Below are 18,049 nucleotides of genomic sequence, written 5' to 3'. Positions count from 1 at the left end.
CAGTCTCAATTCTCTGCTCAAACCAAAATCTCAACCCTACGCCTCGCTGTTTCAGCGAATTCATGTCCCAAAAGCCATTTGAAGTTAGGGTAAGTGGTGAGGGGAGGGCTAACATCTCCTTGAAGTTAAGATTTCCGATGGGCACCCTTGCAACGCTACAGTTGTGACTTGCTCCCGTAATACCTTGCGAGAAAATGGAAAATAAAGAAAATCCGAGGCTAAATTATGACCATCGCATTATCATTATGCCATCTGCTGTTTATGTAATGTCTGTTTTTGAGTAGAAGAATCCATTCTCAAACAAAACCTGGGATACCTGCTCTGTTGTTGGCAATGGAGGGATTTTGTCCAACAGCACCTGTAGAGAGATGATAGATTCTGCCCAGTTTGTCATCAAGTAGAAACTCCCAGACTACTTCCTTCCACATTGTGACATTGTTATTGTACTGAATATAGATACTGGCAGTTGCAAATTGTTCTTGCAAAATGCTAAATATTGTAGCAGCCTTTGGCGTCCTAGATCCTTTGAGGCGGCGACATTGAGACGGGTTAAACAGTTTGGGTATGTCTAGGTGGCGGTGTAATTGTGGAAATTGATGACCAGTCAATTTGTATAATAATAATAGTTAACCAAAATGTTTCCTTTCATACAAGAGATAAAACTGAATGTTTTACATAAAAAAATGCATGAAACATTTGTGTTTTGAAAATATACATTTATTACATTTTCTATTTTTCTACTGGTGATTAACCAATTGGCGTTGTTGAGATACTCATAAAAAGTTCAGTTAAGAAAACGACATTTTGTACATGTGGCCCATTTACCAAATCTAAATCTAAGGAAAAATATCAATTTAGTTGTAGTTAAAAAACATTATTATGCATAATATTAAAAGACAGAATGCTCTTTTTGTATGATATCAGTGCAAACAGTGCATGTTCAGTACAGTGCATTCTCAGTTGAGCTTATTATGTTTGACTGTTGTCAAAACACATATTGACATCTTTGAGGAGATGCAGGGCTGCCTACCGGCTGGACGGCCGACACTCCCCCAGGTGTATTTTCAGTACACCCTGTTCATGTAACCTCAACAAATGGTCAAACTCGGCAGGCATTGCATGAACATTCTTCTTACTCTGTACGTTGTCATAGTAGTGGTTGTTGAGGGGCTGCTGTAATAGCGGGTGTTGGTCAAAGGGCCAGAACCCATATAGGTGTACATTGGTGCAAAGTTCCAGCGCCAGGCTGGCCACCATCAAGCCAGAGCTCAGACGCTTCTTCAGTCCCTTGGAGCTCCAGAAGCTGTGCAGGTTCAGAAGGTACTCTGGGTTGAGGAACACCGGCCTGATTGGGCTCTCAAAGTCCTCGATGGTGTAGAGCGCACGCAGGGACACTGCGGTGTTGGTGGAATATGAGAACGCCGGCAGGAGCATCAGAGAGTCATTGTAGCGACGTATGCTCTCCATGAAGGGACGTCTGCGCTCCTGTAGACCCCTAAATCTGAGGGTGAGGAGAGGGTTGGTTGTTAGAGAAATAAATGAAATATATCAGCCCTCACTGGGTCAAAGTCATATAGTTGTTGGTACACAATGCAGTAGCCATTACTTCTGAAGAAAGATGCTTGGATTAGCCGTCACAAGGTTTGTCTTCTTGCCTACATCCTTGAGGAAGCTGTTCTCCACAGGAGGTAGGTTACACCTGCATCGGGAGAAAGTCCACACTCTCATAATGCATTATGATATGAACATTGTGCATTCTGAGGGATCAGTACCATAACAACTTCACAATGTGGAAGGAGGTAGTCTGGTAGTATCTACCTGATGACGAACTGGGCTGAATCTATCATCTCTCCACAGGTGCTGTTGGACAAAATCCCTCCATTGCCAACCACAGAGCAGGTATCCCAGGTTTTGGTTGAGAATGGATTCCTCTACTCACAAACAGACATTACAAAAATAACAGAGCTTAAATATACGTCATGGATTTAATGTATGGACTCCATTTTGGCATTATATCACTGTCACGCCGCCTCCTGCTACACGGTCCAATACCTTCATCTAGTGGTCGCTTGACGCCAATGGCCCCTTATTCTCCCTACGCACCTGCTATCAATTCGCAATCTCCACTCCCTACTTCAGCCGGGGATCTCCATTCAGCCGGCGCCAGTTGGTCGTTTACTACTTCCCAGTTATATCGGTCCAACCAGCGTTATACAAAGATCTGCTCGTTCTCCCTGTTCGCTGGTAACCCTCCTCCCTCTCCTTTAGTTCTCCGTCCGTCACCCTGCTTACCTGTTGTTGCCGAGCCCTCGCCTGCCTGACTGACCGCCTGTCGCTGAACCCTTGCCTGCCTGACTGACCGCCTGTCGCTGAACCCTTGCCTGCCTGACTACCCACCTGTCGCTGAACCCTTGCCTGCCTGACTGACCGCCTGTCACTGAACCCTTGTCTGCCTGTCTGCCGGTTAACAAACCCTTACCTGTCCGACCATCGCTTGCTTAGCCCCGGCTTGTCATTTACCCCTGCCCCAACAAACCCCACTTCCTTTCACTCCGTCTCCGCCTCCCTGTGTCAAGCGTTTGGGTCCCTTCGTCCTGTCCCTTAACAATCACATCATTAAAAAAGTGTTTGTTCTTCTTCAAAGATATTTTAATGAAGTAATTAAATAAAATAAGAGCTATCGAAAGTAACGACAATGGGCAGAAAATACGTGGATAGAGCTCAGCGGCAGAGAAAGTGACATCCTAGAAATGATACCCAAGGGTTCAGATTCTGAAAGAATTACTAGCTGTTTTGGCTAGGAATAGCTCCGTAGTACAGCATTTCACGGCAGCTAAAGAGTTCCCCAGTTCAACTCTTGGTGCTCATTCAAAAAAATGTCCTGGAAAGTAAAATCTAGGTTTGCATTATCAACGATATCTATCCAACTTGAAATTTGTATCCTTTGCGGCAACAACAGGCTATGCGGATTTTCACATAAAAACAGGATTACAGGTGTAGAGTGAAGTGGTTGTATTGTAAAGGGGGCATTCCTCAGTTGCAGAGCATTTACTGCAGATCAAGCAGTACATTGGTAGCCTGGCTCTGCCCGCCTAAGTACTTCCGCTCAATTTGAATTTCCCTTCAGTACTAGGTCTGGACCTGCTGTATGTAATTTGGTTTTCTGATCAATCAGCGAACAGAGGGCGTGTCTGAGAACAAGGACGATAAAGTCGTGCGCCAGTTTGAGTTGTTGTTGTAGGTCGGTAGTTGATTTACAATGTGCAATTTTTCCCTGATAAATTAAATTAGACGAACAAAACCTGCAGCTGTCGTTGACGGACATTTTCGTGCAGACGCGCAAGGTGTTTGGTTTGTGTACAACCTGCGCGTGATTCCCGGCGCATGACATACGTCACAACCAAACGTTAGCGATTGGTTATGGCAGATCCAGAGTGGCACTGGGCAGATCCAATCATTTTAAACTTCAACAGACACCCGCCTTCAAGTGAGTTAACGTTTGTCAATTGATTAGGTCCAGACTCTCTGTACAAATGAAATGAAATGAAGTGAAGTACGAGAGTCTGGTAGAACCAGGCTAGTACATTGGTACCCCATATATAGATGTCCTGGAAATTAACCCCATGATGGAATTGATATCGATTTAATTCATCTGACTAAAAAGTCTATCCAATATCAACGTACTCTTTATATTAACTCATTGGCTGCCAATGACGTCTTTAGACGTCAATTTAAATACAACCGTTGACTGCCAATGACGTCTATAGACGTCAATTATGTTTTTGAACCGGGCGGGCTGGGGAGCGATCTGGAGCACCTTGTCACAAAAAATCAGGCTTGTAAACAGAGAATGTACTACCGAACTGACCCGGTAGGTGGGCGGGGGCGCTGTGCCAAATTGCATGGGAGATGAGGAAACAGTAGCCTAATGGGTGAAGAAAGTGAACATGGCGCCCGCCAAATGTAAGCGAAATTGCAGACAGCTAACACTCGAACAAAGTATGTTTCTCAGTGTCGCGATCGACTCGGTTGTTTGCGATAAAGCCTCTGACGAAAAACCCTGGCCAAGAAGAGAGAGTAGGCCTACACGGCGTGTTTCAGCAGACACCTCCGAATCATCAGGTGATGAATTCAGCGAACCTGACCCGGATTCGTCAGATGAGTGGTTGCCGTCAACCGGGAACAGCATTGCCTCATCCCCTGACGCGTCTCCAGGAAGACGTGAGGGAGGTAAGAGCTAACTTTCCCCCTTATCTCCTCCTTCAGTCCGTCACATGAACGCCATTTAGTCCCACTAGTTCATTATTGTAGCTAATATGTGTTGCCAGTAGCCTACTGATGTGCAGGGATTTACAATTTACGGATCGTGTGTCCAGCAGAGCTCGCATTCCCACTCCTACTGTTAGCTTCAGTTCATGTCACATTGAACGCCATTTAGTCCCACTAGTTCACATCTGTTGCCAGCCTACTGATGTGAAGCAATTTTCAATTTACAGATCATGCATCCAGCAGAGCTCCCAATCCTGTTGGGGTGTAAATTGTGTGACGCGCAACTTGCAGTTTACTGATAGGCTTACAAGGCATTTATAAGTCCTGGTTAGTCTAATCGCCTCTCACACTCAAGCCAGCTCCACCTCTGTCATTAAGACAGGTACACCCCGGGGATCCCGGTTTTGCGACTGGGAGAGCAAACGGAGCACTGGCACCAGGTTGTGAAGTAGCCTCTTCCAGGCTGGAGATTATTTCAAAAGGCGTTTTTGACTGTCTTCGATAGTCTGATAGTATTATAATATCATTTATAATACCATTTATTCGTTCAACTAGTTATGGTTAACACCAGATACTCAACACCAAAGCAGACACACCATCGTTTTCGTCTGGGAACAATTAATACGCACCTGTAAGTGCGAGAGCAAATTAGCGGATTGTGTTACTCAATGTAAGAATTTAGCACAAGATATAGTATGTATGCAGGAGACTCGTATAAGAGGCGAGGGTGAGATAAAGTTTGATGATCGTGTGTTAAAGGATTGGCATGCTATATACAACGGAATGAGTATAGCACGGGCAGGTGTAGCAATCGTCATGGCACCACATGTCCGGCTCATTGATGTGGAGCATATTATGGAGGGTAGAATTAGAGTCTTAGAGTCAAGGTACATGGAGTGAAGCTGGCAATATACTCATGCTACAGTCCAACTGAAGAATACAGTACCTCTTCTAAGGAAAACTTCCACCGGACATTACAAAGAGCCATGCTACAAATGAGAAAAGAACATCCCTCATACAAGATCATTGTGGCTGGAGATTTTAATGCAACCATTGGGCAGGACTGTAACCATGATACATGGAAAGGTGTTGGCCGCTACCATGATGAAGATCCCACTAGCTTCAATGGCACGAAACTGCTGAGTGCAACCAGCTCCATATTTTGAACACTATGTTTGCAACAAGATCCAATGAACATAGATGGACATTCCACTCTATCCTCGGGTATAAGCGTAGACTAGATTACATCTTAACGGACTGGTATGTAAAGCATGCAACTACGAACTGCCGAGTCTACCCCATGCAAAGTCACATGTTCGACTCAGACCATATGATGGTGGTAATCAGTGGTGTAATCTATTTTATTGTAGTGGGTATACTGTGATGATTCCCTCCCAGCCTCGTACAATCCCGTCCCACCGGTACGTGTACATGTGTGGCGCTTATGGGGTGTCGCACCACACTCACCAACGCAGGGGTCTACAACCCGCTGATTTAAGAGTATAACGATTATCAACAATCATGGAAAGCTGAGTAGGTTTATCAGTTTTAATAACAGTATGAACAAATACAACACAAAAATGACGAGTTGTCCTTTGTATATCTATAGTAGCAATAGGTGGCACATGCTAAACAAGGACAAAATCTACTCAAAATAATTTAATGAACTCTTTACAACCATGGCTAACCAGTGCATGAGAAGGAGATGACAGGAGACCAATGTTTCACTCTTTCAATTGCTCTAATTTGAGCTCCTACTGTTGTTATCTAACATACCATACAGTAATTGAATTGTGTAAAAGTGTGAAATTACTGCACCTTAAAAATGACCATGAATTAGCTATACTCTCATTTGCATAGTGATATAATTATGAATTTCAATTGTGTATACCAACTGTATGTTGGCTGACATTTACCTAACTCTTTTCCCCTCCACTCTAACCAAGGATGCCTGTTTTTAAATTCCCTAGCCTGACACCCAGTCTGAAAGGCTGGCCAGGGGTTCTCATCTAAAAGTAACAAGGAGATATAAAGTGGGATTAAAACATTGTCTTCTGTTGACTACTTATTATGTGGTTTACACATTAATATGGGAAGACTGGACACACACACACACGCGCGCGCGCACGCACACGCACACACACGCGAGAAGGAGGGGCTCGGCCCGCCAACTAACGTGCAGAGATGCATGGGCAGCTTCGCGCTTCGTAACAGAGACAGGGCAGAGCGCGAGCGCGCAGGGGGAATTTTATGAATGGTGAATGTAGGAGATAACTTCCCCTGCTTAAAGTATTTTATTGCAGTTATACCCAACCGGTATTTGCGAAAAATAAACACAGAAGTGAAAGATCTGTCACAAGACGATTGATACGTATCCGTGCACATTTTTAAGTGGGTATACGCAAATCCTGGTGCGTTCCTAGTGGGTATACGGCGTATACCTGCGTATCACGTAGACTACACCACTGGTGGTAATGACTGCAACCTTTCCAACTAGAAAGCAAGTACACAGGATTTTCCGAAGACCCAAAACCCCTCCCATACGCCCTGATATTAAACAACTGAGGGATGACCCCGCTATCCAAGGCAAATATGGTGCCAAGCTGGGGGATGTAGGGAAGAATATTGAGATGGAAGATGTGGAGGGACTCGTGAGAGATGCGATTTTAAGGGCGTCTAATGAAACGATACCAGCGTGTAGCAAGAAAGAGTTAGAAAAACCATGGACCTGTCAAGCCTATCAAGAACTATCGCGGAAATTCTTAGCTGAGAAGGACCCGGTAAAGAGAAAGTCGCTATACTATCAGACCAGAAAGATGCGTACAGAACTGAAGAATGCCTACTTCAAAACTAAGGCAGACCAACTGAATTTTGCGAGTGAACAAAGGGAAACGGAACAGGAATTCCGGCTTATGAAACAACACACTTCAATGACACGGCTGAATAGACCACTTGTCTCAACTTGAAAACTCGAGGAACACTTCACTACGCACTTTAGTGACCGTAAATGTGAGCCGCAACCCGAACTAGAACAACCGGAGTGCTACCCCCACATAGTGCCACCAGATGACACGCCCACGATTGATGACTCGATACCAGAACGTGGAGAAGTAGAGAACAGTGTAAAGAAACTGAAGAATGGCAAATGTCAAGGGACAGATAACATCTATGCAGAACAACTGAAATACTCGCAGTCAACAGGACTGATAAACTACATCGTGCTACTCATCGGTTTGATATGGTCATGCAATCAGGTACCTGTAAAGTGGCTAACAGCAAGCATTACTTGTTTATACAAGAAGGGCCGGAAGTCATTGGCAGAGAACTATAGAGGGCTAAGTATAATATAAACAATATCGAAAGTCCTGTCTGGGATAGTTGTCGAAAGGATACGGGAAGTATATGAACACATCCTCCTGCAGTCACAGTTGGGCTTTAGAGCCAACAGATCGACCACTGACGCCATATATGTACTACGTCATCTATTCGAGGATGCAAGGAGATCAAAGAGGCCAATGTTTACAGCATTTGTGGACCTGAAGGCTGCCTATGATTGGATTCCGAGGGATGCCTTATTTAAATGTCTAGAGATCCGACTGAAATCCCCTCGTTTGGTGTCTATACTACGCGCACTCTATACCGGTACGAAAGCATACGTGAAAGGAAGTAAGCACATTTTTGATACATTGGTAGGATGTAGACAGGGAGCACTGGAATCGCCAATCCTTTTCAACATTTATATGGATTTCGTAGTACGAGTTGCCCGTCGTAAAGTACTGAGGGAACGACCAGACTCAGGTATTAAGGTTGCATATTCCATCCCAAATGAAGTATCGCCACGGGAGTATCGCTCGAGAGCTCCATCTCGCGGGACTACCCAGGTAACGGAACTGTTATATGCTGATGAACTGTTATTGCCAACTCCATAGTAGAACTGAAGACCATCCTAGAAATCTATGACCGGACTTTCACACGTTTTGGCTTGAAGATGTCGTACAGTAAAACCGAGACTATGGCCTTCAATGTCGATGACGCAATAAAGAACCATGAAAGTCTGATAAATATTGGCAATAACAAAATCAAGAATGTGGGAACTTTCAAGTACCTTGGGTACACGCTTAGCAATGACGAAGCAAAAACATCTCGCTTCCTTCATGCAAGGATTGGGGCTGCCTTCCAGAAGTGGGACGAACTTAAACATGTTCTCACAGACCGACGGATACGATTATCAACGCGAGTTAGGTTCCTGACGACATGGGTGCGGTCTCGCCTCCTGTACAGTATCCAGGCTTGGGCACTTACGGAGGCAGAGCTTGATACCCTTGAGTTTATATGGACTGGGTTCCTGAGGAGAATGGTGAAAGGGGGGTACGTTCGAAAAAACGTTCCCACAGATAGGGGAAGGCAAGGACTGATGGACAAGGATTTAGACTGGCGTTTTGAACTTTTGAACGATTATACAAAAACTACCTATCCGCAACTTCTGTTACCGGCAACATGTTAAATACATCGGTCATGTGTGCCGGTTAGAAAACAATACCTTACAAAAGCAAGTATTGTTTAACAAAAAAAAAAATCCCAGAAAAGTCTGGAGCAAAATAGAGACAGTGCTCGGGGTTGATGTTACACAAGCCAGAAGAGCGATGATGTCGAAGACAGACATCCTGCTGCTGCTGGAAAGGAGACTTCCAACTCTCCAGCAGTAGCGCCCCAAGGCCAGATATGCACCTAGCGGGAAAAACTGATGATGATGATGCTGTTGGCAAAGCGAAGAAGAAAGTTACAAAAAAGTATTCTTCAAATCACACCGCAGCAATAAAAAAATATTTTTTATGGTAATTTTATATATTTCTATAATTTACAGGTTGTGCATCAATCAGTCATACATAGTCATAGACCCACTGTTCAGTGGGTCTTTGGAAATCAGTCAAAATGCTGTAAGACTCTTAACAGTATGGGGCTCTCTGCACTGAAAATGGCTGGCAGCCAATGAGTTAAGAGCACAAAGTATGTTGTATATTTGGGGTTTACTACGATTCCATAGTAATGAAGCACCGGTTATTCTGGGTAATATTCCCTCTCTGTTGTTGCCACCGTTCATGTGCCATGGTGGCTGAATGAACAGTTAACGCAACGTTGTTGTCCTTGTTTATGTGAGTTAACCAAGAACCTGTGAAGAAGTAAGGACAAAACAAAACTGGCGAGGACGTCTGAGCCGACGCGTGTTGTCTACTCCGAGAAAGTGGAGTTTTCTATTTCCCCGCTGGTGCCTCGCATTTCGCATGACTGCCGACTTCAGCGCGCGGAGTGTGCTCCGAAAAAGTCAGCCGGAGGGAAGAGCGGACAATCTATAACTTTGTGAGTTATATTTGAGGGGAAAGCAGCACTTATAGTTAGGAACTTAAAATGGCTGCAAATATTGGCTCAATCGGCACCTTTGATGGGAGCATCGAGCAATGGAGCGAGCTCATATACATAGCGTTTTGACTACTTTGCCGTGGCTAATGGCATAACCGATGAGAAACTGGTTCCTGCTTTCTTGAGTATAATGGGACCAAAAACTTTTAAACTGCAGTGAGATTTACTACAACCAGTAAAGCCAAGCAGTAAAACATACAAGGAAATAGTGGATATACTGACAAACCACCTTTCACACAAACCCCTGGTTATTGCAGAAAGATTCAGATTTCACAAACGTTGCCAGGAAGAGGGTGAGTCTGTCACTATGTTTATGGCAGCCCGACGCAAGTTAGCTGAACACTGTGAGTGATTGCTCACAGAAAGAACATTGACACTAGAAAAAGCCATAAATATTAGTGTGACAATGGAAATGGCATCAAAGGAAGCCCAACCACTAACTGCTACAGGAAGAGTACACCAACTCGTCAGTGATAAAACACACGTACAAGGGCCATGTTTTTGCTGTGGTAAATCTGGACACCTTTCAGCAACATCCTGGGCTAAAGAGTTGGACTGTCATAAATGTGGTAAAAAAGGCCACGTAGAACGGGCATGCAGCAGTAATGCGAGCACAGGCAAAAGCTCAAAGGTAGAAAACAGAAGAGACAATGTTGAAATACAAACAGAAAAGACATGTGCGCACAGTCCAGCATAAAAATGAGAGGGGTGATTCCTCTTCAGAAGAAGTAAATACTGTGCGGATAATGAGTGTGGATGGGAGCTCCGATGGCTACTGGGCTGAGCCACAGTTGGAAGGGCACTCAGTAAAAATGCAGATAGACACGGGTTCTAAAGCATCATTACTGTCGCACAAACTGTACAAGAAATACATGAGGCACCTTCCACTGCGGCCATCAGACACTGTGTTTAAAGCATATACCGGACACTGAGTGCACATGGAAGGGATGACAGATGTGACTGTAATCTACAATGGACAAACAAAAAAGCTTCCAGTCTATGTGACCTGCTAAAATGGGACGTGCATGGCTACGTGAAATTCGTCTTGACTGGCAGTTGGTAAGTAAGCTGTCCCACAGTCTCACTCCCCTACAGGAGATACTGGAGAAAAACGCGGAGGTTTTCAGTGACGAATTAGGCAGCATGAAGGATATAACTGTGAAGTTACATCCCTAACATATGTCAGAGCTGACTCCAAGCCTGTGTTCATGAAAGGTAGACCAGTGCCATATGCAATCCGAACCAAGGTGGAAGCGGACCTGGATGCCCTGGTCAAGAATGGTGTTTTGGAGCCTGTGACGATCAGTGAATGGTCCACGCCCATCGTTCCAGTACCAAAATAAGAAGGGGGAATTCAGACCTGTGGAGACTTTAAAGCAATGCTTTATCCTGTGTTACTAGCAGAACAATATCCCCTTCCCCTAATTGATGACCCGTTTTCTGGGGGTAAAAAAATCAGCAAGATAGATTTCAGTTCGGCTTACCTACAAATGCATGTGGATTGTGGACACATAAGGGACTTTTTAGATACTGCAGAGCGATGGATCAGATCCTCATGCTTGAATGGTTGACTCTGCCGTCGGTGTGTCAATGTGTGTATTAACTGATGTAAGTCGCTCTGGATAAAAGCGTCTGCCAAATGCCCTAATTGTAATTGTAGATGATTCCTGTATGAATTTTCAGCCTAGATGTTTTCCTTTCAGTTCATACTGTTTAGAATAAAAGTTCATTCAACTTTTGATAGAAGCCCATGCGTAATCCAGGAAGACCATGTATTGACTCTACTTCCCCATGCAAGAAAATGCACTAATACCCTGTGTCTGAGTGAGAGACCTCATCTTTGACAGAGCTGAGCATTCTCCACGTAAGGTAATGAGATGTTATGGGCTAGGGTGCATCATACAAGGGGAAGGATTACCTACCTTATGAACGTACCCATTTCATGTGGATTCATTAGGTTTACTCTAAAAAGAATGAATAATAAATAAACAAATCACCTGGGAAACTCACATTTACAAAGGATTAAACATCCAAGGGGTAAATATGCCTACCTAATGGACACACCTGTTCCATGGGGATTCATTGGGTTTGTATAGAAAGGGTAACTCTTCTATGAAGCCTTATGCATTGAATGATTTAATTCTTCCTTATACCCAAGTGGCACACGGGCAGAAAGTGGGGCAATAGGTCACGACGTTTGCCACGTCCTTTACTGACATGAATACATGACATGCTATAAAAGTGTTCCCCTAAAGTATTCTGGTTTAGAGAGACAATAAGTATAAATAAACAAAATGCCTAGTACTTACCTTTGCAAATGTGTTGAAAATGGCTGAGGTCACTGTCTTGTTTATCTTCTCGCCATCGTACACAATCTGGGCTCCCACTGGGGTATTATCTTGTGAAACGACGGCCTTGGTAAAACCATGACATGTGCTTCTCAGCAGATCTCTGAGGAGTAGAAGACAAACCAACATAATTGAGCTTCACCGTATACAGTAGAGCATCCATTCAAATATACACACAAACAAGGGCATCAACTGCTGACAAGCTGGACAGATGGAATCGTACATATTTGTCATTCACATGTCACTCACTCAATTGATAACAAGTCTTTAAAACTTTTTTCTTTAATTTAGAAAAGTTGTTGACTGAAATACATGGACAAAGTGAAGCCAGGATACACAGGAGTAGGGCAGTCCCTGGCGTAGGCCTATCCAATCAAACTGTCAACAAACTTGACACAGTCAAATCAATGCAAATATTTCTTGCCATTTCTCTGCCATAAAACTAATTCCTTCCAAAGACGAGTCACTGATTATGTCTGCCTAATGTTTACACATTATGGGCATCAGATGGATGATACAATGCTGATAAACGCCCTCTTTCTGCCCGTGAGAAGAGGGTCCTGTTGAGGGTACGTCCTCAAGACTGACACAGGACGCATGGGAGTCGGTCTGTCACGGACGAAGGACAATCATATTGAAAATGATCCTGCCAAAGTCAAGCCACTGAATATGTTCACCGATTGTTTACACGTTATGGACAGAGGAATGATATAATGGCAACAAGGTTGTTCCTTTTAATACTTACACAAACATAAAGCACAAATTTATGGCTGCATTACAATGTTTCTTTCATTACACAAACGTAAACACACAAAACCACCATCGTTTTTAGTACCTGAACTTTGTAGAGTTTTCTTGCTGCTTTTTCCATGTCTGAGAATGTCGTGCCATCACTTTCTCGATAAGTGGTCCCCTATGAACAAAACACAACAATCAGGCGCGTGCCGTCCATATGGGCAGATGGGGCAGCGTACTCCCAAAAAAGCATGCTCCCAAAAAAATAGTTCCTCAGTAAATCGTTTCTCCAAATTATTTTTAATAATGTGATTGTCACATTAACTCTCTATAGTTTCTGTAGGCTTTCCAACTATTGGTCTGTTGACATGTAGTTCCTGCCTCACTGAAATGTAGGTTCACCTCACGCTACGGACAACAAATATCAAAATAAACTTCAATAAAAGTAACATGTAATAAAGACTTCAGCTAAAGGAGAATTAGGCATGAACACCATTAAATAAGAAGTGTTTCCTATGCTGTATCCTTCCAAGAGTCACTGACACCAAGATTATATTGACTCATATTTGGCACATTTGATCAAATCCACAAGTCCAAAGTATCTTACAGTAAATTCCCATTCATGAATGTGCTGTAGCTTGTGAGTAAATGTGCTGTGATAATATTAGTTTTGGGTTGACTGCCCCAGCCTCTGTATGTATTTGGATTTTAGACTGCAGCAAGCTCATTTACTGACAAATTAGAGAATCTCTTCCCTGCTTGGTTTGGGTATTGATCTTGCCTTTCAATCACAGGTGTGTGGATTGCAGCCTCTAAATGGTGCTTGAACATACGGAGGGAGTAGAGCTTTACACTTTCTGGCCCTGATGGCTCTGAATGAGGCTGTTATGATATGTGGGCTCTCACCTGCATCCTTTACATCCTTTAGGGGGGGACGGGATTTTCAGAGCGGGAGGTAAAGGAACAGGTGGAGGTGAAGGTCTCACATCGCTATGGAGTGAAACAGTAATAATGAGGAAAAGCTTTCATTTTCAGTGCTTTATATAGTAACATGGTTGGATGGCAAACACAGACACACACACACACACACACACACACACACACACACACACACACACACACACACACACACACACACACACATATAAATAAACACACACATTGCATGAACATCACCAAAACAATTTTCTTTCATATTTGCATTTTTTATTCATATCTCTTCAGTGCTTGGACACACGGAGGGAGTAGAGCTTTACACTTTCTGGGCCAGGGCCCCGTTTCCCGAAAGCGTCGTTAGCCTAAGTGGATCGTGAAGTGCGTCGAAAGGGCATCGTAGAGTTTTCACCGCGTTTCCCGAAAGCATCGTGGGGAACGAACGTCTTGAAAACGCTCGTAGCTAACGAGTACTCCAGGGGTGCTCGTAGGTACTCGTAGGACGCTAAGAGCATCGTCAGCCTCAGTGGCGACACCATCGGACATTCCGTCTATTGGATGCGTTTTATTAAAACGCATTGCGCCTTTATGTTCTTAGTTTGGTAATTAATAAAGATTATTAATTAATTTATTAATAAAGATGTTCAAATGGCCAAAATAAAACGGGACAGTCCAGAAAATGTTTGCGCAGGCAGGGCACTCAAAATGTGTGAGAGAAAATGGGGGGATTTGTGCAGACTGACATGGCTACTCATAAAACGTAGCATAAAATAATGTAAAAAATAAATTAAATTAAACAAATTTAAAAAAAAAAAATAATAACGAAATTAAAGAAATTAAAAAAAATAAGAAAATAAAGAAATAAAAAAAATTATAAAAAAACAAGCAAAGGAGCAGGCAAAAGGCTGGGATATGGTGGGGATTGGTCACGTTGACGGGAATGTTTAGTGACATGAGGGAGGGTGGAGGGGGTTAAAAAAAAGTCTCAATCACTATTCGACGTGCATGAAAACCAGCCGCGTAGTTATGAGGGAGGCCGTCCTCACACCTCATCGTCATCGTCCTCAACGTCCTCCGGTTCAAGCAATGCCACCCCAGCCTTAGCTGCAATGTTGTGCAACATAGCCGTCACACATATCACGGCGCATGACTTGGCCGGAGAAAACTGGAGCCCTCCGCCTGACTTGTGAAGGCATCTAAAGCGCAACTTCCACCTCCCGATCGTGCGCTCAACGATGCACCGGGCCAGACGGTGGGCTTCGTTGTATTCCTCATCATGGACGTCTCCCGGGTTATTCACAGGTGTGAAGAGGAATTATTTAAGGGGGGAAAATGCCGTGAAACGCACAGTGCATTCAGGATTAGGACTGATATATGTCGGTTTAAGCCTAATCAATTGTGTTTTAATGTCTTTAGCATTCATATAATTGCAGTCTATTTTTTTCGTAGGCTACTCTGCTGTTGTCCTTGATGGGGATATATTTTAACCCTTTTTAACACAATTTTCCTGCGACATTCCTGCGTCTCCCCCTCCTACGGAGCCCATTTCAGCACCGTGTCAGTAGACAGTTACAATCCTACGACGTCGTGAGTGCAGCGAATGCGCGTTCACGTTAAGAGGAGTTTCGGGAAACGCTCCAAAGAAATTGACGATGGATCGCAAGATCCATCGTGAGAATGATCGTACGAGCGTGGATCCATCGTTATCGGGAAACGGGGCCCAGATGGCTCTGAATGAGGATGTTATGATACGTTGGCTCTCACCTGCATCCTTTACATCCTTTAGGGGGGCTCGGGATTTTCAGAGCGGGAGGTAAAGGAAGAGGTGGAGGTGAAGGTCTAACATCGCTATGGAGTGAAACAGTAATAATGAGGAAAAGCTTTCATTTTCAGAGCTTTATATAGTAACATGGTTGGATGGCAAACACACACACACACACACACACACACACACACACACACACACACACACACACACATACACATAAATAAACACACACATTGCATAACCATCACCAAAACACTATTTTTCCAAATTTGCATTTTTTATTCATATCTGTTCTACCGGTGTAGTCAGTATCTGTTAGCATGTTAAAAAAGACGGCCTTAATTTAGGATTCTACAGTTGAGGTCAGACGTGTATGGAAACGTTGCTGACTGGAATATATATCTCGTATTTCACTGTCTTAAACAAAATCAACCAAAATAAAAACAACATTTAATAAAGACTTCAGCTAAAGGAGAATTAGTCATGAACAACATTAAATAAGAACCGTTTTCTATGCTGTATCCTTCCAAGAGTCACTGACACCAAGATTATATCGAATCATATTTGGCACGTTTAACAAATGAGTAATTACATCAAATCCAATGTGGCTAACAGTGGTTCCTATTGAATTGAATTCCCATTCATGAATGTGCTGTAGCTTGTGGGTAAATGTGCTGTGATAATATTAGTTTTGGGTCGACTGCCCCAGCCTCTGTATGTGTTTGGATTTTAGACTGCAGCAAGCTCATTTACTGACGAATTAGAGAATCTCTTCCCTGCTTGGTTTGGGTATTGATCTTGCCTTTCAATCACAGGTGTGTGGATTGCAGCCTCTAAATGGTGCTTGGACATACGGAGAGAGGGAGTAGAGCTTTACACTTTCTGGCCCTGATGGCTCTGAATGAGGCTGTTATGATATGTGGGCTCTCACCTGCATCCTTTACATCCTTTAGGGGGGCTCGGGATTTTCAGAGCGGGAGGTAAAGGTGGAGGTGAAGGTCTAACATCGCTATGGAGTGAAACAGTAATAATGAGGAAAAGCTTTCATTTTCAGAACTTTATATAGTTACATGGTTGGATGGCAAACAGACACACACACACACACACACACACACACACACTCACTCACTCACTCACTCACTCACTCACTCACTCACTCACTCATAGACTCAATGAACCCAGGATGCATAGGGGTAGATCTCTCACGGGTGTAAGCCTATCTGATCCAACCAAAGAAATATTCCATCCAAAGATGAGTCACTTATTATGCCCACCTATTGTTAACACATTATGGCCGTGGATGTCAAAGTCCAGTACCACACCGATGTCATAAAAAAGTTAAACCCCACTCCAGTGTTGGTGTTCTTGGGGGAAGGAGAGAGAGTGTGTGTGTGTGTGTGTGTGTGTGTGTGTGTGTGTGTGTGTGTGTGTGTGTGTGTGTGTGTGTGTGTGTGTGTGTGTCTGTGTCTGTGTCTGTGTCTGTGTCTGTGTCTGTGTCTGTGTCTGTGTCTGTGTGTGTGTTTGTGTGTGTCTGACCTTGCATTGTTACTTACGAGATGAGGGTATTAAACAAGATTCCGAAGATGAGGAGGGTGATCATCAAGGAGAACAGCATCTTCAAGGAGGACAGCATCTCCAATGCTTACGTTCTCTTTCTTCTCTATTCTTCTGTGATTTCCAACTCTGAACACTCGGTCCTGTTTGAGAGTCCGTTCTTAGCGTTCGTAGGGATTTCTGTTTCGTTCAAATGCCTTGCCTCATTGGACTACATCTGAAATTCAGCCTGTAAGGGATGAGAACTATTTGACAGGATAGATTCAACCCTTTTTAGCATCTGCTTCTGATAAAGTTCCCCCAGGCCTTTCTGCTTAGAACCTGTGATACGGCTGCTCACCTTAATTAACTTGGAAAGGGAGTTTATTTTGTTTTACACTGATAGACACATACTAGCAGATTAAAGAGAAGGTGACAACTGACTCAACAAAGGACCTATATAAAAGGGTCATCAGGGTCTTGTCCACATTGATCTTGACCAGCTTCCTAAGGCAATACAGGCGCTGCTGGCCTTTCTTGCAAAGCATGCTGGTATTTCACTCAAAACACAACTTGTCATCAATAATGGATCCTAAAAAAATGTAATCTTTGACAACCTCTATTTCCTGACCATTTATACAAATTTTTACATGGTTAATGACATTACGCCTAAAGTCGACACACATGTCCTTAGTCTTGGAGGCATTGAGTTCAAGAGAGGCATCCTGACACCATGTTGCAAAGTGGTCGATTACCTGACTGTGTGAAGCTTCCTCATTGTTCAGTAAGCTGACAATAACTGTGTTGGCAGAGCAGCCCGTTACAGGGGCTACTACTTGTGAACCCTTTATAGCACCGAACTTCAGGGGGGAAAGAAAAAGTCGAGAGACGTTCTGCTGCTTCTCATGGTACTCGCTGCAACCGCAATGGCAAAACTTTATGTACAGCGGTTGACGGCGTGTACCGCCGTCACCCACCAGACGGCGACAGAGAGCAGCCCTTTCGCCTCCCCAATCAGCGAGATTGGGGGACACCTGGCCGGAGA

The 18,049-nt window shown here is 43.7% G+C and overlaps 2 protein-coding genes across 2 annotated transcripts; both read right to left on the bottom strand.

Moving 5' to 3' along the window:
- Window positions 1-769: 769 nt before the first annotated feature.
- Window positions 770-12,434, bottom strand: LOC130401766 (alpha-2,8-sialyltransferase 8F-like). Its single transcript, XM_056605717.1, has 4 exons — window positions 11,997-12,434; window positions 1,819-1,931; window positions 1,607-1,699; window positions 770-1,501 (listed from the first exon to the last, which is right to left on the bottom strand). Exons 1-4 carry the CDS (start codon window positions 12,162-12,164, stop codon window positions 1,027-1,029), a joined length of 849 nt encoding a protein of 282 aa, XP_056461692.1. The 5' UTR covers window positions 12,165-12,434; the 3' UTR covers window positions 770-1,026.
- A 429-nt stretch (window positions 12,435-12,863) lies between these two features.
- LOC130402673 (uncharacterized) lies at window positions 12,864-17,804 on the bottom strand. Its single transcript, XM_056606978.1, has 6 exons — window positions 17,760-17,804; window positions 17,025-17,254; window positions 16,403-16,480; window positions 15,468-15,551; window positions 13,677-13,760; window positions 12,864-12,948 (listed from the first exon to the last, which is right to left on the bottom strand). Exons 2-6 carry the CDS (start codon window positions 17,102-17,104, stop codon window positions 12,864-12,866), a joined length of 411 nt encoding a protein of 136 aa, XP_056462953.1. The 5' UTR covers window positions 17,105-17,254; window positions 17,760-17,804.
- Window positions 17,805-18,049: the final 245 nt, after the last annotated feature.

The sequence above is a fragment of the Gadus chalcogrammus genome, chromosome 2, assembly GCF_026213295.1.
Source record: "Gadus chalcogrammus isolate NIFS_2021 chromosome 2, NIFS_Gcha_1.0, whole genome shotgun sequence".
Lineage (NCBI taxonomy): Eukaryota > Metazoa > Chordata > Actinopteri > Gadiformes > Gadidae > Gadus > Gadus chalcogrammus.
Note: the sequence above shows the minus strand (reverse complement) of the source record. Positions and strands in the feature narration are given on the sequence as shown.